The 21,538-nt window shown below is 35.9% G+C and overlaps 1 protein-coding gene across 5 annotated transcripts in view; it reads right to left on the reverse strand.

Moving 5' to 3' along the window:
- LOC306843915 (tensin-3-like) overlaps positions 1 to 21,538 on the reverse strand; it is a 50,690-nt gene that overhangs the window by 18,126 nt on the left and 11,026 nt on the right. For 3 of the 5 annotated variants that reach the window (XM_079375632.1, XM_079375630.1, XM_079375634.1), the window contains 4 exons: positions 13,246 to 14,070; positions 8,878 to 8,984; positions 8,555 to 8,684; positions 7,363 to 7,443 (listed from right to left, as the gene is read on the reverse strand). In XM_079375632.1, coding sequence (XP_079231758.1) covers positions 7,363 to 7,443; positions 8,555 to 8,684; positions 8,878 to 8,984; positions 13,246 to 14,070 — 1,143 coding nt within the window. The remainder of the gene's footprint in view (positions 1 to 7,362; positions 7,444 to 8,554; positions 8,685 to 8,877; positions 8,985 to 13,245; positions 14,071 to 21,538) is intronic. The other 2 variants (XM_079375633.1, XM_079375631.1) reach the window with 1 other exon arrangement.

A 21,538-nucleotide genomic window follows, 5' to 3' on the forward strand; every position in this document is an offset into this window, starting at 1 on the left:
GTCAAATTAAACTCTTTCCTTGATATTCATTGATAGTTGTGTATTGAAAATGTTTCTGATTGACATTTATGGTCTTTATTTTATTTGGGCTAATTAAATAAATTTTCGGGCTACCAAAATCTGAAGAGTACCTGCCCCGAAGGGCTACCAGGGATTTTGAAATTTTGCGAGGCCTGTAATGCACAAACGACAATCTCATAGAGAATATGGCACCGCCATATTAGCAGGATACGCTGTCCGTTTTGTTTAGTTTTTGCCTTTAAGTTAAACAATTATTCATTCTTCATTGTATCGTTTGCAGAGAAGAGAATAAAATTTATGGCAGTGCATGATAATTAGATTTTTTTTTTTCTCTCAGGTTTTGTAGAACTTCATTTAACGTTACTGTGTTGATCTGATCGACGTGAAAACAGTGTCACCCGCTGGACGCTCGCTGCTGCTTCAGCCGTCATATTAAAGGAACACTCCACTTTTTTTGGAAATTTTCCAACTCCTCAAGTGTTACTGTTTTTGAATCCATTCAGCTGATCTCCAGGTCTGGCGGTAGCACTTTTAGCGTAGCTTACTGTCACTGGCTCATTAAGCGCGTTCTTATGAGAGGAAAATGCTTAACGTAAATAAACACGTTGCATTCATATTTTGAGCTGCGTACACATAGTATGCTTTACAATTTTGTCTTTATCACTGTCACCAAAGTCCCCTGTTCAAGATCTGCTAATTCACAAGCCTAGTGAGAGACATACTAGCAAAGAAAAGAAGGTAACGTTAATAATTAAACCAACAAAATCAAATCTTTCAAAAAACACACAGAAATGTGATTCTGTTATTGAGTGAGAGGCAGTAGGTTTACTATTCGGCGTCTTCTTCAACGCGGCGTTACGTCACATTCTCATTCTCTATTGGCTGGCGCTCACCTATGATCGTCCCTGTTTTGATTTCAGCTATCTATCTATCTATCTATCTATCTATCTATCTATCTATCTATCTATCTATCTATCTATCTATCTATCTATCTATCTATCTATCTATCTATCTATCTATCTATCTATCTATCTTAAAAAAAATATATATATATATATATATGGTGAAGCACACCATAAAATAATTATATCAATTCATACAGGGCTAGTAGTACATACAGCTGTATAACCAGATGCACACCCAGGTATTGGATCAGTACTCTGTATCGGCCGATACCCTGAGCCTAGGTATCGGAATCGGGAAGGGAAAAAGGGTATCGGAACATCTCTAATATCCGATATGCCGATAATTTTCAACTAATTTTTAGCTTATAGCCGATGCCGATACATTTTCTTTTGGTCGGAAAGAACACCAAGTGTCTCCTGTGTGTAAATTATAAGCAAATATTTTTTTACTTTTGGTTAGTTTTTAACAACAACTTATTTGTTAGAATAAAAAAAAAAAAATTATATGTATATATATATATATATATATGTATATATATATATATATATATATATATATATATATATATATATATATATATATATATATATGTATATATATATATATATATATATGTATATATATATATATATATATATATATATGTATATAATATAACTGTTTATAATATACATATAATCAAAAGAAAGTTTAATATTATATGACGCATTGTTTTAAATTTCAATTATTCAGTTGTTTATAAAATAATTTGCTTAATTTTATAATTAAATTATTTAAGGGAAGTGATTTAATATAGTAAACTATATTACTTTAAATTTTTTTAAGATTATCTTTATAATCGAATTATTTTGGCAAAAACATATTTATCTTTAGATGTTTATTTTTTAGTTTATTTTTATTGGCTTTTTTAATATAAATATTTGGATTTAATAATAAGTATTTAATATTAGACACTGTATTATTTGTAATATTTTTAATAATATCCATTTATAATTTTATAATGCAATTATTTAAGTGAAAACCATATTTAATATTAGATGTTTAATATGTTAAAATGTTATTTTTATAATGTAATTATTTAAGGGCAAATATTACATTTTAGATGCTGGACTTTTTAAAATTCAATTATGTAGTGAATGTTTTAAAATTTAGATGCTATAACTGGCCAAAAATTTTCACTAATCACTATTTTTTATTACTATTATTATTATTAGCAGTTTATTAAATAGTTATACAATGTGAAAAAAGTATATATATATAAACAAATTACAGAATTAACAAATAGTATATGTATTATTATGTATACATATTTTGACTTCTCATTTATAACCGAAGTGGCTCTTATTAAGTTTTGCTTACAAAGCCAATGGCAGTATTTTCTGTGGATGTAGAGCAGAAGTTATTTTATATTTGTACACATTTATATTTTTGTAATATAAGCACTATTTACTGATTATGCTGCAGTTTATTCAGTGTTTTGTTGCTCCATTCAACGTTGCTATTGTAAGCCCTTGTTCTTCGTCAAAGTGAGTCCTACCCTGGCAAAAGAGCAGTAATAAACAAACCAAATTGTTTGTTTTGGATAATTTGGATGCGTGTTGTTCAATCTTAAGCTCAAATCAGATGGAATTTCAGCTCAAACTGACCCGAGATTCATACTACGATTACATAACACATTCTTTCCCCATCCACATTCATTTGGACACAGGCCCAAACAAAACTGTCTTTTGTCCAGAGACAGAGAGAAGAATAGCGTCCACTGTCTCCACTCCACCTCCATCAGATTCTCCACTCCGTAAGAGAGCTCACACATCCACTCACAACAAGATCACCACATCCATCTCTTTTTGTTTTAGTACCTCCCATGGTTGCTTGATAAATCTTCCTGGATGAGAAAGTGACAAAGCCTAAATCACCAATCTGAGGTGAATTACGGACAAATCAAGTGTAAATGAGCTTTAGAAAAGAATGAAAGTAAGATGTTTTCCACAAAACACCCCACTGGTGAAGTAGTGATCTGCTGAGTGTGTGAGAAAGAACATGAGGAATGCAAAACACTGACAGAACCAACAAAATATAGAGCAGTTTAAGCACAAACAAGGGGGCTTTTAAATGTGTTTGTCTTTATCAGTGAAGTTCTGGTAATGCAAATAACTCATTCAGATCTTCAGACAAAGTGCCCAAGACTAAGACTCAGCTGCAACAGGAAACATTCACATATAAACAAACCAAAAGAGCCTACCGCATACACACATCACATATATACATAAATGTCCTCTCCAAACCACAGACCCTGGACTTTTTGCCATCTCAGCAGATCAAGCATGTACTTGTGAACACATTACACTATAAAAAATATTTGTAATCAGTATTTATGTCTTGTTACCCAATAAAAATATCTAAACATCCTCAAAACAAGATAAAGTTAATTTTTAAAAATAACTTACACAATTGTATAAGAAGTTGTATACGATTTAATTTCAAACAATGTAATAAATGCGTATAGAATGTATAAATAAAACAAAATAATAAAATAAAATATAAAATTTGTCAAAATAGCAATATACTTCGTACATTAAAATGTAAGCTTATTTTCAATACTTTTTTTCTGAAAAAAATGTGAGTTTACATGGAATTCTTTGTCTCAAAGTTGTTTTTTTTGTTTTTTAATTTTGCTTTGTTTTGATAATGACTGCATGCATATATTAAATTCTGAGGAAAGAAAAATAAAACATGTGAGATGTTAATTCAAAATGTGGAGAAAAAACTCAAAGAAACTCAAAATTGCAATATATAAACTTGCAATCTGAGAAAAAGTCTAAACTGTGAGATATAAACACAATTGTGAGGAAAAAAACGAGATACTTTTTTTAATTATTATTATGTGGCAGAAATACACCAAAAGAATGACCTACACTCCAAAAAAAAAAAAAAAAAAAAAAGAATCTGGGATATGAACATTTTTATTATTTTTACCCTGGTGTTGGGTATTGGCAGTTTTATTTTATTTATGTTAAGCATAAATGTAATTAAATTGAATATATGCTTAAAACAAGAGAAATCCATATTAAGGATGCTTTCTCGAAAATAAGTCTTTATGTCATAAGAAATTGTCCATTTAGGTATGGAAGATGTTTACATGTTTTTACTGGAAAACAAGACTGATGATTAATGATTTGCAGTCTACAGTAGAGTAGAATAGAGTAGAGTAGAGAAAGTCTTGTCCATGGTGAGGGGGGTGTTCACACAGACTTCATGCTGACAAGAAGACAATTCAAGTCTGCCAGAGACGGCTAGAGCAAATGGCTGATGTATTAGCATACAAACACACAGGCAAATGCTCACACACATGCAAAAACACAAGCACAATTCAAAAAGTTGGGTCAAAATGACACAAAATCTTTCCCCGCATACCTAGAGAAGCAGTCATGCTGAAGTATTCCTCAACAGAGACTCATCCACAGAAGATAAGCTGGACTTGCCGGCCACTGCTGTGTTCTGACGCTCCTGCACGCTTTGTCTCCCAGTGTCAGTCTTTCACGGCCCCAGTCTGTAACGTCTATTTTGTCACTTATTCCACCTCACATTTTCTCCCTCTCTCATTCTCTATTGTGCTGTCGGCTTCCCGGCACAAACACTGACCACGAGCGGCACCTCACACAGTTGCTGTTCTGTCCAACTCTGTCCTTTCCTCTCTCTCTCTTTACTCATTTGTGCCTGGCCTGAATGAAGTCATTGAGTTTTTGGGATTCTGTTAAACCCCAGATGGAAAACTACTTAATTCTTCCAGCAGGACTGTGCCACTGGTTGACTGACTCCAGCTTTGAGGAGGGAGAGAGGGAGGGAAGGGGGAGGGCTGAAGGAAAAGGAAGAGGGAGGGAGGACGACTGCCCCCAACTGGCATGAGGCAGAAAGGCAGTGAAAGACCCCCATGGCTTCATTACCATATGAGTTCATGAGTGCTCTTCTGCCTTTGATAGGCCATTCAAGCATTGTTCTCCGCAGACTCTCACAGTCTGTTTCACCTAACCAAACGGCAGCATCGGGGTCAGGGGTGAGGATGCCCTTTTATGGACACCATTATGCTCTCCACCATGTGCTCCTGCTCAAAACATCTGCTTCTATGCAAATGTCATTTTCTTAAGCAGTATTTCTTAAGTAGTTTGGTCATCATTCTCTTAGCCTGAGAAGCAACATTCACAAGATACTTATTTTCAGAGAAAGTATCTTAAATATGTGTATTTTGACTTAGTTGATTTTGATATTTGACTTTATTATTTCACTTAAATACTTATGTAATTTTATGATTTTTTTTTTTTTATTAAAAGAAATGAACGTAATCAGCTTGGGAAAAAAAAAAAAAAAACTTTTGAGACTCAGAGAAAACCTGTAATTCAACATGGAAAAAAAAAAAAAAGCTAACTAACTAACTAATCAAAATAATAAAATAAAATAAATAGATTAAATATATATATATACTGGTGGTCCTAGACTTTTATTTATCTTGTTTAAAAGAAGTTCACAATTGTATTTACAAGAGTGTTCAAACATTCGGGGTCAATAAGATTTTAGCAAGGAGGCATTAAATTGATCAAAAGTCACCATAAAGATTTATACACTGTTACAAAAAAATTCTAAATCTTTAAAAAATCGAAACTCTAAAATTTTAAATAAATGCTGTTCTTTTAAACTTTCTATTCATCACAGAATCCTGAAAAATGTATCATGGTTTCCACAAAACTATTAAGCAACACAGCTGTTTCCAGCATTTAGTCTTGCCATAAATAAATTACATTTTAAGTTGAATTAAAATAGAAATCTTTAAATTGTAATAATATTTTACAACATTACTGTCATTTTGATCAAATAAATGCAGCTTTGGTAAGAATAAGACACTTTTTTCAAAAACATTTAAAAAGCTTACTTATATAAAAATAAATAAATTAGTTGATAAATAAATAAATAATGGACAAACTTCACAACTCATTTTAACTCTCTAACTAAGTTCAATTACAAAAAAAAAAAAAAAAATATACATGTAAAGATTGTTATGAAAAAATATTTTAGACTGTAATGTCCCTGACATGACCTCAGCCACTGTAGCACATAAATTCATTTAAAGGGGTCGTGCTTTACCCTTCCTCCCCCTCAAATGTCTGTTTAAATATTTGCATTTGTCTGTCAGTAAGAGTTTGGCTGTGAGACCTTTTATTTTCTCCTGTTCATTTAGACACCAAAACACAGATGGACTGATGTTACATAACCTCCCAATCTTCTCACATCAGGAAATTAAAATATACAAGACATCCTCCCCTCCTCTGAGCCAAACTTGCTGGAGGCCGGACGTGCTAAACATTGTATAATGAAACTAATCTTTTTCATTATCACTTTGTTTATTGTTTTCTATTTAAAATCATGTAATGCTGGAAATTGGACTATAAGACTTTTTATGCTATGACTGCAGTTTGTAGTTGTTTGAGAATGTTTTTATATCTATCAACGTATTTATTCAGTAAAATATCTTTTGGATCTGTGAATTGTGCTGTAATATAATGATATAACATGGTCTACCTTGCTCTTCCAATCTATTATTATGCCCATGTTTTCCTGTGCCTCCTCATTAAGATGTAATCAGGCAATAGTGTTTCCCCATAAAAGTTACATAACTGCCCGATGGAATTATTTTTTTATGAGTGCAAAATAAATCGTTGGGTTTTTGCAAATGTGCTGATGACTTTGACTATAACGATTTTGATCGTTTTTTTTGTTTGCATAGCTTTAACAAATATGAATTTGACTACTAAATCAAGAAATGACTGACAGAATAGCATTTGTAAAGTGACAAGTCTGCAATAACAACAGATGCTAGCATTGACAAGGACTTGTGTGAGGGGGTTAAGAAATGCATACAACTCTAATTTAAACAAGTACAAAGACATTTTTTTGCTCATAACTTCTAGAGAGAAATAGCTGGATAAGGATGAAACTTTCTAATGCACATGTGTGCTCTTTGTAGTGCACACTTTGGAAAGCTATGTGTTCAGCTGTACACATACAGTAAGGGTTTGTGTCAAAACTGAAGTACACTTTGGGCTTAATTCTAAGCACAGCTCTAGTTCCCAAAGCACTGATTGGCCAGGTTACAGGAAATATGCATCCTGACCCAGAGGGCCACATCCTGTAGCAGAGTTATTTTGAGCAGCACAGAATTTGCGACAGCAGCAAGACAGACTTTGCTACAGGGGACCGTTTTTAAAGGTCACATTTGTGTGAGATACGGTTGGATATTTTCCTGACTAGATCAACCAAAGACACACACAAATTGATATCCACAAACATTCATGTCCTCTCATGTAGATAAACATGATTTTGCTACTGTAGATATAGTATAAAAGGAAGTAGCATAAGGATGTAGCCACTGTGGCAGTTGATTACCTTGCCACATTGGAGAGCTCATGTAGTGTCTACTGGGTTGAGAACCAGGTCTTGGAGGGATGATGTCATGTCCACTCTTCACTATGAGGAGAAAGAGACAATTAAATACATTAAGCAGTGGTGTGCCACAGGGTTCTATTCTTGGACCATTTTTATTTAAATTTTATGTGTCCATTAGACTAAATTTTTCATAAATACAATTTTTTTTTATCATTTATATGCTGATGTTACAAAACTATTGAATATATTGCACTCCAAGTGGGTCTTAATTGTTTTGTTCACTAGTAAATTGCTTAGGCAAGGTTAAAGCCTCATGGGCCAGTACATTTCTGAATCTTATCAGTAATAAGGCACAGCGTGTTGTTTTTTGTTGTTTTGCCCCATACAATGAAGCGCAATAGTATTACTCCAGTTTTAGCGTCTTTACATTAGTTGCCTTTTTATTTTAGGATTCAGTTTAAGATTCTTTAAGATCACAAAATATTAGGGCCTTCTGTGTTTTCTACTTCCTAACTATTAAAAAAAAAAACTATTCTGACAGTGGATGTGTTTAATTTAAGAATGAAGATATTTTTAAATTAAACATTACCAGGTTTTAATGTGTCTATGATTATGTAAATGGTCATACTGTTTAGATTATCTGCTGAAAAGCACTTTGGGCAATGCATGTATTTTGTAAATGTGCTATTGAAAAAATGATTAGAACACTAGTATTTTCACCAGCTAAAAAATGGTTTTAAGTCAGTTACTTCTATCTTTTGCTGTAGTGTGTCAATAATAGGAAATATCAGTTTATATTTCCAAACATTCATTTTGCCATTGTAATAATCCAGTGAGATTTTTGTTTGCACAAGGAGTCTGACAAAAGCCAGTGCTCCACACAGAGATCTGATCTCATCATCATCCAGTCTGTCTGGAATGACATGAAGAAACCGAACAAACTGCAAACAAAAATCTCACTGGATTATTACATGTAAACTGATATTTCCTACTGACACACTACAGCAAAAGATAGAAATAACAAAATTAAAAGCGTTTTTTTAGCTGGTGAAAATACTAGTGTTCTAATACTTTTGGCCACCACTGTATTTTCATATATGACCACACAAGGGCACTATTATAGTAACAGAGCTTAGTAAGACAGTGAAAGGCTTACTCACATAACAAACATCAAGTACAGTGTCAGTCTTACCATATGGAGTGGGGGGTGTCACAGGAAATGCCGGTGTGGGTGGAACTTGATTTAGACCCACCCACAGTGGACTGTCAACCTCTGTAGGAAGGTCACCAATGTCAACAGCGTCAGTGTGATATAGACCTCGCTGAAACAGACAAAAACATGCAAGGCATTGTTGTAGCAATGTTCTGGGTTCAATACAAGTTAAACTTGTATTTTACATTGGGCAAAAATTTGCACAGGGTTAGGAAGCGATTTTATCGCACTAGTCTCCAGTTAAGTATTTAATGTTTAAGTTTTGAGGCTATACAGTTATGAGGCAATTTGTGAATTTGTACCGATGGTGTTCCAAAGACGAATCTCTGGTTGTTCTGCATTCGATCGCCACCCACCTTCCGCAGCACAGAGTATTCAGAGACATCACTGAGCTGCTTCTGCCTGCAACCTGTACAGACAGAGACATTGAATTCATTGTATGACAGATCACATTTAACTGTGACTGGTCATTCAGTTTTGAAATAGGATCTCACTCTTATTTAGAATTTTCTAACAACATCAAACAAACAACAGGAACTAAAATAGCATGCTCTCAAACAACACTTGTTTAGATGAGATCCATGAGGGGAAGCTTATATTTATGAACAAGAGCCATTGACGGGGCTGTGTTAGATTACATTCCATAAAAACATTAAAATAAATATCAACAACAACAAGGATAAACAATAATATTAAAAATAATATTAAAAGTAGTAGTAAAATAAAATAATATTTAAATTATATAAATATAAATAAATAACTGTAAAACACTTTATAAATACATTTTTATAAATTAAATAAATAAATACATTCACAAGATGTTTGATATTGAGAATTTTGATAAATTGGGTCACATTTTCTGAGGCCTTCTGCTTCGCATATTTCTATTTTAAACAATTTTATCCATTACAAATTATATTATAACAGTTTGATTAAAATGTTTAATTTCAAAATATCTTATTTAGTTTCTGTATTTTGCTTAAATGACAGCACCACTCAAGATACATGAAAACATATTCTCCAGCATGATTCTCCAAAGATAATTTTGAGCATCAATGAGCTTCAAAAACATCTGACCCGCTATACAATAAATCACATGATCAATGACACAAATTTTCTTATTTGATTAGAGACCTAAATAAGTGTAATTCTGTAAGTACATGTAATTCTGAAAAAATAAATCTTAATTTTACATTTCTTTATTTGATTTATTTGATTATTTCTGGGTTTAAATTTTAAAATATCCCATATTATCAGCGTGGTCTCAGAATTTTGAATCCCAATTTTTCATAACGAGTATAAAAACATGGTAATAAATGGCACCAGTACAAACTCTGTTAACTATCACTGTACAGACAAACAAAATCCTGTAGACTCGACGATGGGGAAAGGCAACATGCTTTGTGTGTCAGTAGACGCTCACTTCAAAGGCATTCCTCAGCCCTTACACCATGTGTATTCAAACACACACACCACAGGGCATATATCTGGTGACATACTACAGTAATAATAACACTCTGCATAGATTTCTGTTCAGCAGGATGAATTCCCTGCTCTACTCAAAGACTTCATTCCAGGTGTCAGAATTGCTCTGACACGGGCTCATCCAGTAAGAAAGGATCAGAAGATCTTATAACAGAATAAACAGGGGACATATGCAAGGCAGGGGACACACTTCAAAAGCAAAAAGACCCACTCAGTATGCCGAGGTCAAAGGAGAGAGAGTAATGAGTTCATGCAGACCGCATCACAGATGTGTTTGGTAAAGCAGCGGTCAATATAGCATTATTAAGGAGTAACTAAATGGTTGTCAAGAGCATTGTTATTACACTGCTAGAAATATGATTGTCAATTTTTAAACTAAAGTACATGCAGCTTAGAGGTCATATTTACACTTTGCAAGCACTCCATACTAGACCTGGATGTTTACATATTCAAGCACACACACACAGAGAGAGAGAGAGCGAGCGAGCGAGCGAGCGAGCGAGCGAGAGAGAGAGAGAGAGAGAGAGAGAGAGAGAGAGAGAGAGAGAGAGAGAGAGAGAGAGAGAGAGAGAGAGAGAGAGAGAGAGAGAAATGAAAGGCAGGACTTTATTTTCTTTAGCAAACCTGTCAGGAGCAGCACATAGAGTACCATTGTATGTTACTTGTGTGCATTTATTAACATAAATTTGGCCCCTGCCAATAGAAACCTCAAACATTCATTTAAAAATTCACTAGACATTAACCCATGAACAAGGAAAAAATGCCACATGTATTTGAAATATGAATGTAATATGTACAGTGCCCTCCAAAAGTATTGGAACGGTAAATACAAAATTGCTCTGTTGGCTGTGGAGTCAAGACATTTATGAATATGATTAAAAGATGAACATGAGACAAAACTACAGAATGTCACATTTGATTATTGGGTGATTCAACACATAGATGTTTTACCAGCTAAGAAGTTCAGCACTTTTAGAGTTTCATCCCTCTATCTGATGTGAGCATAAGTATTGGAACAGTTGCCTCACAGGTCTTTCTAAGTGATCAGCTGTGTCCTGTTGCATTAATTCTTCAGATATTAAAAGCAGGGAATGTGTTGTATCAGTTATATCCATTACTTCTGTATTCTGAATCTTGCATTCGATGATGACACACAACAACCAGGATGAGGGAGCTGACTTTGAGAGAAAAGCAAGCAATTTGGAGGCTAAAAGAAAAGTGGAAGTCAGTTAGAGCTGTAGCAAAAACAAAGGGCACGGAGAAATCAAGAGTTTGGAAACCACCAGCAACCAACAACTACCTGATCGGCTGAGAAAACAACAGTAGTTGATGACAGAAAAATCATAAAAGCTGTGAAAATGAACCCTAAAAGACATGTCTGTAAAATCACCAACAACTTCCAGAAAGCTGGGGTGATACTCTGACAATCTACTGTCCTCAGGAGACTTTGACACAGAATTACAGATGCTACACAGCAAGATACAAACCACCAACCAGCACCAAAAATAGAAAGGCAAGATTAGAGTTTGCAAAAAAGCACAAAGGTGAGCCAGAAGAGTTTTAGAACTGTGTTTATGGACCGATGAGACAAAGATGAACTTTTATCTAAGTGACAGGAAAGCAAAAAATGTGGAGATAAAAAAGGGAACTGCAATGATCACAAACATACAGCCTCATCTGTAAAGCATGGTGGAGGTGGTGTCATGGCATGGGCATGCATGACTACCTCTGGAACAGTCCCTCTCAACTTTACTGATGACTTAATGTATGATGACAGTAGCAGAATGAATTTGGAAGGGTACAAAACCATCTTGCCTACCAATATTCAAGAAAATACCACCAGATTCATTGGGCAGTGCTTCATATTGCATCAGGACAATGACCCAAAACACCCTGCCAGTTCAGTCAAGGAATTTATAAGGGCAAAGAAATGGAAAGTCTTAGATTGCCCAAGTCAATCTCCAGATTTAAATCCGATTAAACATGAATTTCACCAGCTGGAGAGGAGAGTAAAGGCAGAAACTCCCCAAAACAAGCAATAATTGGAATTGGCTGCATTAAAGGCTGGGAAAAGTATTTCAAAGGATGAGACCAAGAGTCTGGTGATGTCTATGGGTCACAGACTCACTGCTGTGATTGTGCGCAAGGGATCTGTAACTAAATAATAGCTTTTAATCTTTTATGTCTGCCTTATGTTCAACCGTCCCAATACTTATGCTCACATCAGTGAGTGGGATGAACTCTAAAAGTGCTGTTCTTTTTATTTGGTAAAACATGTATGTGTTGAAACGGTTAATAATAAAATGTGACATTCTGTAGTTTTGTTTCATATTCATCTTTTAATCATATTTGTAAATGTATTGACTCCACAGACAACAGAGCAATTTTGTCTTTACTGTTCCAATACGTATGGAGGGCACTGTATCTATACATACACACATCACCATTCTAAGATTTTGGTTTTGTAAGATTACTTTTTAATTTTTAAAAGAATTTATCATGATTATTTGATTTATAGAATGTTTAAAATAACAACATTTGTTTAAAATAAAAATATTTGTAAGAGTATAAATCTTTACAAGTAAATTTTGATCAATTTAATGAAAAAATGTATTGATGCAAAATTTTGAACTGTAGAATTTATAAAAAAATAAACAAAATGTTGGTTGCCTTATGATATCTTTACAGTTACCTTTGTATTTGACATACATTTGATTTTACAGTGATAATAATAGAACGATGAGCATTTATTCCAATTTGAATTTCCAAAAGTATTTGGTATAACAGCATCCTGTGCATTTTATGTTTAGAAAAACAAATATACAAAATATAAGTTACAAAATCAAAAAAGGTAAAAATATTTCCTCTTAATAAAAAGGTTAATTTGTTGGGCATGTGCAGAACTTGTGTTTCTATCAAGTTTGTGAAGGCTTACAAAATGTACGTTGACAATACCATGGTATTTTGATGGTCTCAGATAGTAATACCATGATACTTTTTATATATGTTACACAATGCTTGCTATATTCATATACTGTGGCATTTATATGATACACCAGGGTATTTCAAAGAATATCATAGTATTTCGTCCAAAAACATAACTAGAATATTTCTGGTGGATTGCTGGCCAGTTGGAATCAATAAATTGATTCAGGACTGATGAATGTATCAGGATTTGCTCTTACCTGACTGGAGGGATTTGGCCGGTCCAACCGAATGCGTCTTTCCATTGGTCTGAAGGGAGGCCGAGCGGGTCATGTGACTCCTTGCCTGTGTGGGGATTGGTTCAAAGTCAGGGTCAAGGTCCAGGATCAGCTGATTGAGCTGTTCAATTGACTGATCAACATCCAAAGCCAGTGTCGCAAACTCATCATCCTTGTCTGGCTCAGACTGAGTCTCCGGAAAGCCATTGTCTGGTAATGAAGGTTTGCTTGCACCTTTTTGGAGCTCCATCTCCTCTCTGTGTTCCAGTCTGTCTGATGGAGTGTGCATGTAAGACGTGGACTGTTGCTGTTTTACCCATATATGTGTCTGATATCCAGAAGGTACTGAAGTGTGTGAAAGTGTGTTTGACGAATTCACGTCTCTAAATATGGCAGGAGGAGCTTCCCTTTGACAATCATCTGATTTGGCAGATGATTTCTGACATTCAAATGAAGACATTTGCTTTGAAGACAGTGTGTCTTTAGAGTCTGAAACAGCAGCATTCGGAGTGATGATGTCATCCTCATCATCTATAATATCCGTCTCTCGTTCTATGAACATTGTTTCACCATTTAAATGACTGGAATGATCAAATGTAGCTTGATTGGCTTTAGGGTCACGTCTCGGGTTGCCTGGAGAAGGTTGTTCCTCCTCCATTCTGAGCCCAGGGATCACTCTGGGAAGCTGGGGATGCTCCTCAGAGCCGTAACTGATTGGGAACCCAGAGGTTTGTCCTCCAGTCCACTGGGAGGAGCTGGAGAGTCCCGAGTCACTGCTCAGAGAGTGTGCGCCTTCTTTTTGTTTGGCTGTGGAAGAAAGAATGAAAAGTTAGTACAATCAGTAGAGAATTAGTTGACCTCTGCCATTTGGAACTCATTTAGGACTTATGAGTTCCAGTGCTCTTAAAAAGTTCAAAATGTATTCAAAAGCTCAAATGAAGCTGGAATTATTCTGCCTGCTGTGTTCAAATCACTTTGAAAGGAGCAAAATGAAGCAAGAATATCTAGCAAAGTTTTTCTACTATTGTATAGGCCTAATCATGCCAGTTTTTGTTCCATTTTATAGTAAATAAAATAGTCATTTCATACATTTCATCAAATTTATAAAATTAAAATTCAAAACAGATCCTGAATTTACGGTGTCCACCATGTTTTTTCACTGACACGCCCCTAACTTTTACTGTTTTTATGACATTGTGCTGACATCCTGACACCTATTGGTGTGGATGAAGAATCACGCAAAAGCAAAGTGCAGATTTTAAAGATTTTCCCCGTCGATTTTGGCATCCATGACCTCTGATATGTGAAAGTACTTCATTTCAAACAAGTTTGTCAATATTACTACTCATTTCTTTATGTATAACAATTTTAAAGTGTAAAAAGTTACCATGGTAACACACAGGTGTTGAAAACAAAGTCACACCTGTGGCCCCTTATCTTCACCCACTCCTCCTACATTCAGTTGTGTGTGTCATAGTCTGGGGTCCAGTGGAAATGTTAACACGTCTCTAACGAGTTGCAGACACCTTAGTCATCACACAAACACACAGGTACACAGACCTAGATATGTCTTTGTGTGGCCGTTGTGTGTGTTCTAGCGAAGACACATCAGTCAGCCGGCAGCAGCTGAACACAGATCGCAGCAGATAGTGTCATGTGTCATGACAAACTCAGAGACTCACAGCAATGATCATGACTGATAACACATATCTACTGTTCAGCATGAAGCCAGATGGCAGCATCACACATGCAGGCTTGTACAAACACATGCAAACACTGATATTTAACATCACGCCACATTCTATGATCATTTCAGCAATAGAGTCCAGCAGGGATGATGTGTTTTATTTAGGTAAAACCCCAAAACCGAGTAGGCATTTTAGCACTTCTAGTTTTTCTCAATGGATATTGAAATAAAGGTTTTGGTTAACACAATCTCAAGATATTTTCACATAACACAACATCCATCCTACATCTTGTGTTAATCATGCTCTTACAAACCATTCGAACTCAAACGTTCAGGAAAAATATATTTTTTTAAAACACTGAAAGAGTTTAGTTCTAACCTATGTTTAGCTTTTACCTTCTGGTATTTAGGCTTCAAAATTCATTCAAGTTGTGTTTATTTGTGAAGATTAACATGATGAACAAAACGTATATGAATCATAAACTTTTGTTGGTCACAGAGTTTATTTTCTGCAATAATCAAAAATCCAATGGAAAAATCCTATTGGGTTTTTGTTAAGAAAACCAAGGTGAAAATACGTCATCTCTGCAGCACTCTATAGTCTCTATAGACAAGATATATGTTATGTAAAAATGATATTTTGTCAACCAGAAACAATCCCACATACTCACTTTATACTATCTTTAACTACTATGTACTAACATTTAAATTAATAACTTGATACAACTGTATACATACATGCTTTTTATATTTAAAAAAACCCTGATGTAATTACATCTGTAATTAATTTCTGTAACTACACTGTTTATCCTACCCCTTCAACCACCCTTAGCACTAACCACACCACAAAACCTGTCGCTAGCCTTAACCGTGTCACCTCAATAGCAACAAATGTGTTATACAATACAATATGAACACATTAAGTACATTGTATATATTTTTTGATGCAAGTACATGGTAAGTAAAGACACCTAATATAAACTGCATGGGATTGATCGCAAAGGCAAAACTGGTTAGTATTTCAACTGGTGAAAAACACAGACTTTTTTAACTAAACCAGTAAAGCTTCCCTAGTCTCAAGAGGCTGAAATCCAAATACCAGGCATGCATGATAAAACGCCACATCTGGCAACTCTCTCACACACTCACAAACACAGGCATATAAACACACACCCAGCAACTGAGATTCTACAGTCATCATACTGTCAAACGAACTTTATCATAATCTAAAAATAAATATTTAATAGACCACTTGATCAAAACCAACTAGTTCAATGCATCATTCAGCACTGACAACAAACTTGACTTTGCAACTAGCAAAAAGTCCACATTATAAATTAGTAAAAGAGCAACATACTAATATTTCTTCATATTCTGCCCAAATATGTTTTAGCCAAGTGCCTTAAGACTGCATAAAACCTGAAACTTCTTGCTACCCACAAAAGTACTTTAAAATGACCTATGCTGCAATTGTTCTTGATAAATGAAGCACAACTGCATTCGTTTATCACAAGAGCTTTCAACAACTCACAATATAAATCAACCGTGTTGCTGCTGAAAGTATATCCCACCACCCTGCACCGCTTCAAAAATGCACGTAGCGTCACAAACCTAATGCTTTCCAGAAACATCCTCTCGAATCAGACCCCAAAGGTATCTGAGATGACTTTGACCATGGAAACTATGACGAAGGGCAAAAAGACATCTGACAGAGTCACAAGTGAGAAAGAGAGCCTCTACAATACAGAAAAAAAGAAAAACAAACAACTTTTCTTGAATGAATAAAGAAAGAGGTGAAAAAAGGAAGGAAAGAGGCAAGCGGTCCTGACCGTGTTTATCCTGCAGGCGTCTGTGCCCATTTTGTCCTGCTCTCTCTTTCTCTCCTTCTCTCCTCATGTAGTTTTAAACAGACAGGCAGCTTGCATTCTTTCCCATAAGGTGATAACAGCTCCCCTGGGTCTCTTTTTCTTTCCTCTTCTTCTTTTTCTTTCTCTCAGTCAATCTCTTTCCTCCCTTTCCCCTGTTTTCCCTCCTCCTTTTCTTCTTACAGTACTGCTCGCTCTCCCTCTCTCTCTCTCTCTCTCCACCTCCACACACAGGTAACCCCTTTCAGGTGCCCCTCCTGGGTGTACGGGAAAATCCTGGCTTGGGAAGCATTATTCCGCTCGAGCCAACCAAAAGCTGTACACACACACATATGCTTGTTGTAGAGTGCGAACGGACGCTCGGAGGACCTTGAGCCCTCCAAATATGGAGCGGGGAATGTAAACACAAAGGCGGAGTTATGTGTGGGTGGAGAGACGGAGCGCAAAAGAGACAGAGAGAGATAAGGGAGGTATTGGTATAGTAAAGAACAAGAGAAGCAAACAAGAGGTAAAAAGAAACACAATGATGAAAGAGACTGAAAGAAAGCAAAAGAAAGATAACGAGAGTGAGAGAATAAAAGCATGCAACTTTTAGTCATTTGGCAGTAGAATTCTTTCAGACTGTTTGTCGCTACGACTGGCAATAATTACAGACATACAGTGTGTGTTGGTGAGCGTGTGTAATTCTATATTTGAGTTTATGTATTGTAAATTGTAAAGGCTGTTTGTGCTCCAACCATGAGGTATCTCTAAATTACATGGCTGCTCGAGACGGAATCACACAACCAGATGTGCATCAAGCCTCAGTCCCATATGAAACACACACGCACACACACACACACACACACACACACACACACACACACACACACACACACACACACATTAAGCTGTTGGGATTGATTTTTTGCAGTTGTGCAAAGAAACTCCCAACCTTTAAATATCCGGACATGGAATTTCCAATTCTTGTGCATTGCCCTAAAACACTAAACTTAGCAGAAGTGAAGGGTAAACAAAACAAGTGCAACTTAGTTCCTCCCTGATCACTGAACTGTAACTGGACAAAGAGAACAAAGTTCAGTTTCGTGGAGTTAAACACTCATCATGTTCCAGTCCTTGAAGCAATTTACTTCTGCATAATTTTGTATATAGGTGAAGGTGGGGTAAGATATGCCAGTGGGTAAGTTGTGCCACCCTGAATTTTGTTATCAAAATAGCCCACTGTTCAAAAGTTTGGGGTCAGTAAGATTTTCTTTTAAGAAAGAATGATAGTAAATACATTTATAGTATAATGCTGCAAAATATTTCAAACTAAATGCTTTAAAAAAAAAAATTTAATTCATAAAAGAATACTGAGGAAAAAAAATGTATCACAGTTTCAACAAAAATATTAAGCAGTACAGCATTTTTTCACAACCATGATTTCTGAAGGATCATGTGACACTGAAGACTGGAGAAATGGCTGCTGAAAATTCATGTTTGCCATCACAGGAATAAAAGACCTTTTCAACGACATTCAAATTGAGAATAATTAGAAAAGTAGAACAATTAAATCAATAATATTTCACATAACAACTTTTTATACTTTTGATCAAATAAATGCAGCCTTGGTTAGCATTAGATACATTTAAACAAAACAAAACAAAATAAAAAAAACATTAAAATATTTTAGAGTCCCCTAACTTTCAAAAAATAGTTTACCATATGCATATATTTTAATAATAAAAAAAAAACATTCTAAATGCATTTTTAATTCTTTTATATTAAAGTTTTTTTTATTTTAATTTAATTCATGTAGAAAATTTATTTTACATGACTGCTAAAATTGCGTTTATATTTTTATCAACTCTACCTACTTCAGAAATAAATATCAAAGACACTGGTGGCTTGCAATGTAAATGGTTTATACTGAAATAAATGCTTACTTACAATTGTGTCAACCTTGTTATCATCAACCCCACCCCCGCTTTCAAATGACAAACTACTGCCAAAATAGCCACAACTTTGTTATAATGGCATAAAATTAAATTGTCACTAAAATCATCCATACAAGACATTGATTTTTTTTGCAATACAATCTTAAAATGTAAACCCCTTCCAGTTTGCATGTAGGTCCAACCGCTCGACCGATGATGCCATCGCCACTGCCCTCCACCCACCCCTCACACATCTGGACAAAAAAGACTCATATGTCAGGATGCTGTTCATAGACTTCAGTTCAGCATTCAACACAATCATCCCTCAACAGCTCACACACAAACTGGTCCAGCTGGGGCTCAACACCTCTCTGTGCAACTGGCTGTTGGACTTCCTGACCGGGAGACCTCAAGCAGTACGGGTTGGCAGTAACACATCCAGCACCATCACACTGAACACTGGGGCCCCCCAAGGATGTGTGCTGAGCCCCCTCCTCTTCACGCTGCTGACCCACGACTGCACACCTTCAAACAACTCTAACCTGATCATTAAGTTTGCGGATGACACAACTGTGGTGGGTCTCATTAGCAACAGAGATGAGACAAACTACAGGAGCGAGGTGAGCCGCCTGGCCGGGTGGTGCAGTGACAACAATCTCTCTCTGAATATGGAGAAGACGAAGGACATTGTTGTTGACTTCAGGAGAGTACACACTCAGCATGCCCCTCTGACCATCAACGGTGCAACTGTGGAGAGAGTGAGCAGCACCAAGTTCCTGGGTGTGCACATCACAGAGGACCTCTCCTGGACTAACAACACTGTAGCACTGGCCAAGAAAGCACAGCAGCGTCTCTACTTCCTCCGCAAACTCAGAAGAGCCAGAGCTCCGACCCCCATCATGTGCACCTTCTACAGAGGCACCATCGAGAGCATCCTAACCAGCTGCATCACTGTGTGGTATGGCGCTTGCAACGCATCCTGCCGCAAGTCACTTCAGCGAATAGTGAGAGCAGCTGAGAAGATCATTGGTGTCTCTCTCCCCTCCCTCCAGGACATTTACAGCACCCGTCTCACCCGCAAAGCCCTCCGCATTGCAGGTGATCCCACCCACCCCCACCTGCTTACAAACTGTGACCAGCACCTCTCACTTGTGCAGCATTGTACTGATCACTACCTCATCCAGCATTGACTGCAAACTACCTCCTCGGATAGTCTCACAAAAAGACTGTTCTCCTGTCAATTTAACAGACTGACAAGCTCTTTTTGCACTACACATATATCTGCACAGTTTTGGTTTATTTAACTGGTTTGCACTCCATCTATTCTGCCATGTGCCTTATGTCACTTTATCTATCTTTTTTATTTTTCTACAATGTTCTCAGATTGATAAGCTCTTTTTGCACTACAAATATATCTGCACAGTTTTGTTTTTATTTAACTGGTTTGCACTATCTGCCATGCGCCTTATGCCACTTTATCTATTTCTTTATTTTTTTTTCTACAATGTCCTTACTTGTATAGCTATAGAGTTGTATGTACATATGTTTAAACTGTATTATCTGTATTTGAACGTGTTTAATGTTAACTGTTTACACCAAGGGTCTGAGGGTAACGCAATTTCAATTCTCTGTATGTATGTGCTGTACATGTGGAAGAATTGACAATAAAGCAGACTTGACTTGACTAAACTCTGCTACCTTGATTTAAAATAGTAAATATCTGATGACTGAAAAATGTATATTTGTAAAGATATCATCATTGAAAGCACACTGTAGTTTCAAAATCTTGGGCACAAGACTTGTAAAATCAAACTGAATTGTACAACGGTCAACCCTGTTACTGTTAAATATGTTACTTTTCAGAAGGCATAATTATATCTTAATGAAGATTGCTTTACATATAACCTTATTAGACTGGAAAATGAATACATTACAAACAATCCAAATACAAAAATACTATTATGGTTGCCATCACCATTCAGCACTTTTTTTCACCTCTTACTTCTCCTTGCCTAGAAGACAACTCAAACTGCCACTAAATGTTAGTACACCCGTTAGTCTGGCTTTGAATTACAAATGAGTCATTTGGGTCTGTTATGTCTGAGCTCCACCGCTCTCCTTTTATATCCTGACTCGCTCTCCTCAACAAAACATCATGTAGTTTGAGCAGCTCTGTCTTACTACAGTTCATTTAGTGTGGCAACCTTAACATTTACAGTAATTACAAACCCTCAAGGAAAACAGCCAACGCAACCGCACTGAGTACTGTGGCGATACTATGGTAACTGGCAGGCCTGGTTTGGAGCTCATTATGATCTGGAGGCCTAAGGCCAAACAAGATTAGATTAGTTTCAAATACAAGAAGTTGACCATTATTATAGGAGGTTAAGTTTTCCATTCATTCTGAACAGTCCCGCGCAGTCTCATATGTTCCAATTAACCTCAGCAAACAGTGCCCAGACTTAATAACAGTAGTAGAGGTAAAGCGTGTTTCCTGTAGCAGACCATAACTTGACAATTACTAGACCATTACAAGCCTTCGTGTCTCAGAAAACTATTCTTTGCATCCTGAAGTAAACACTGCTTACATATGCATTCATGCTTTTGCTTTCTATCCTAAAATAAATCCCACAATCCCATGGTTTCACCACTCAAGTCCCAAAAGAGGCCTATGAAGTACTATAAAAACATGCCCCACATTAGTGAATGCAATGCCAGATTTAGTGTGTTTGCTGTATGTTAATAAAGATATAGTAAAGTGTATGCAAGATAAAACTAAATGTGATGCATTAAGGAAATGATGAGAA

This window comes from Barbus barbus (assembly GCF_936440315.1).
Source record: "Barbus barbus genome assembly, chromosome: 24".
Lineage (NCBI taxonomy): Eukaryota > Metazoa > Chordata > Actinopteri > Cypriniformes > Cyprinidae > Barbus > Barbus barbus.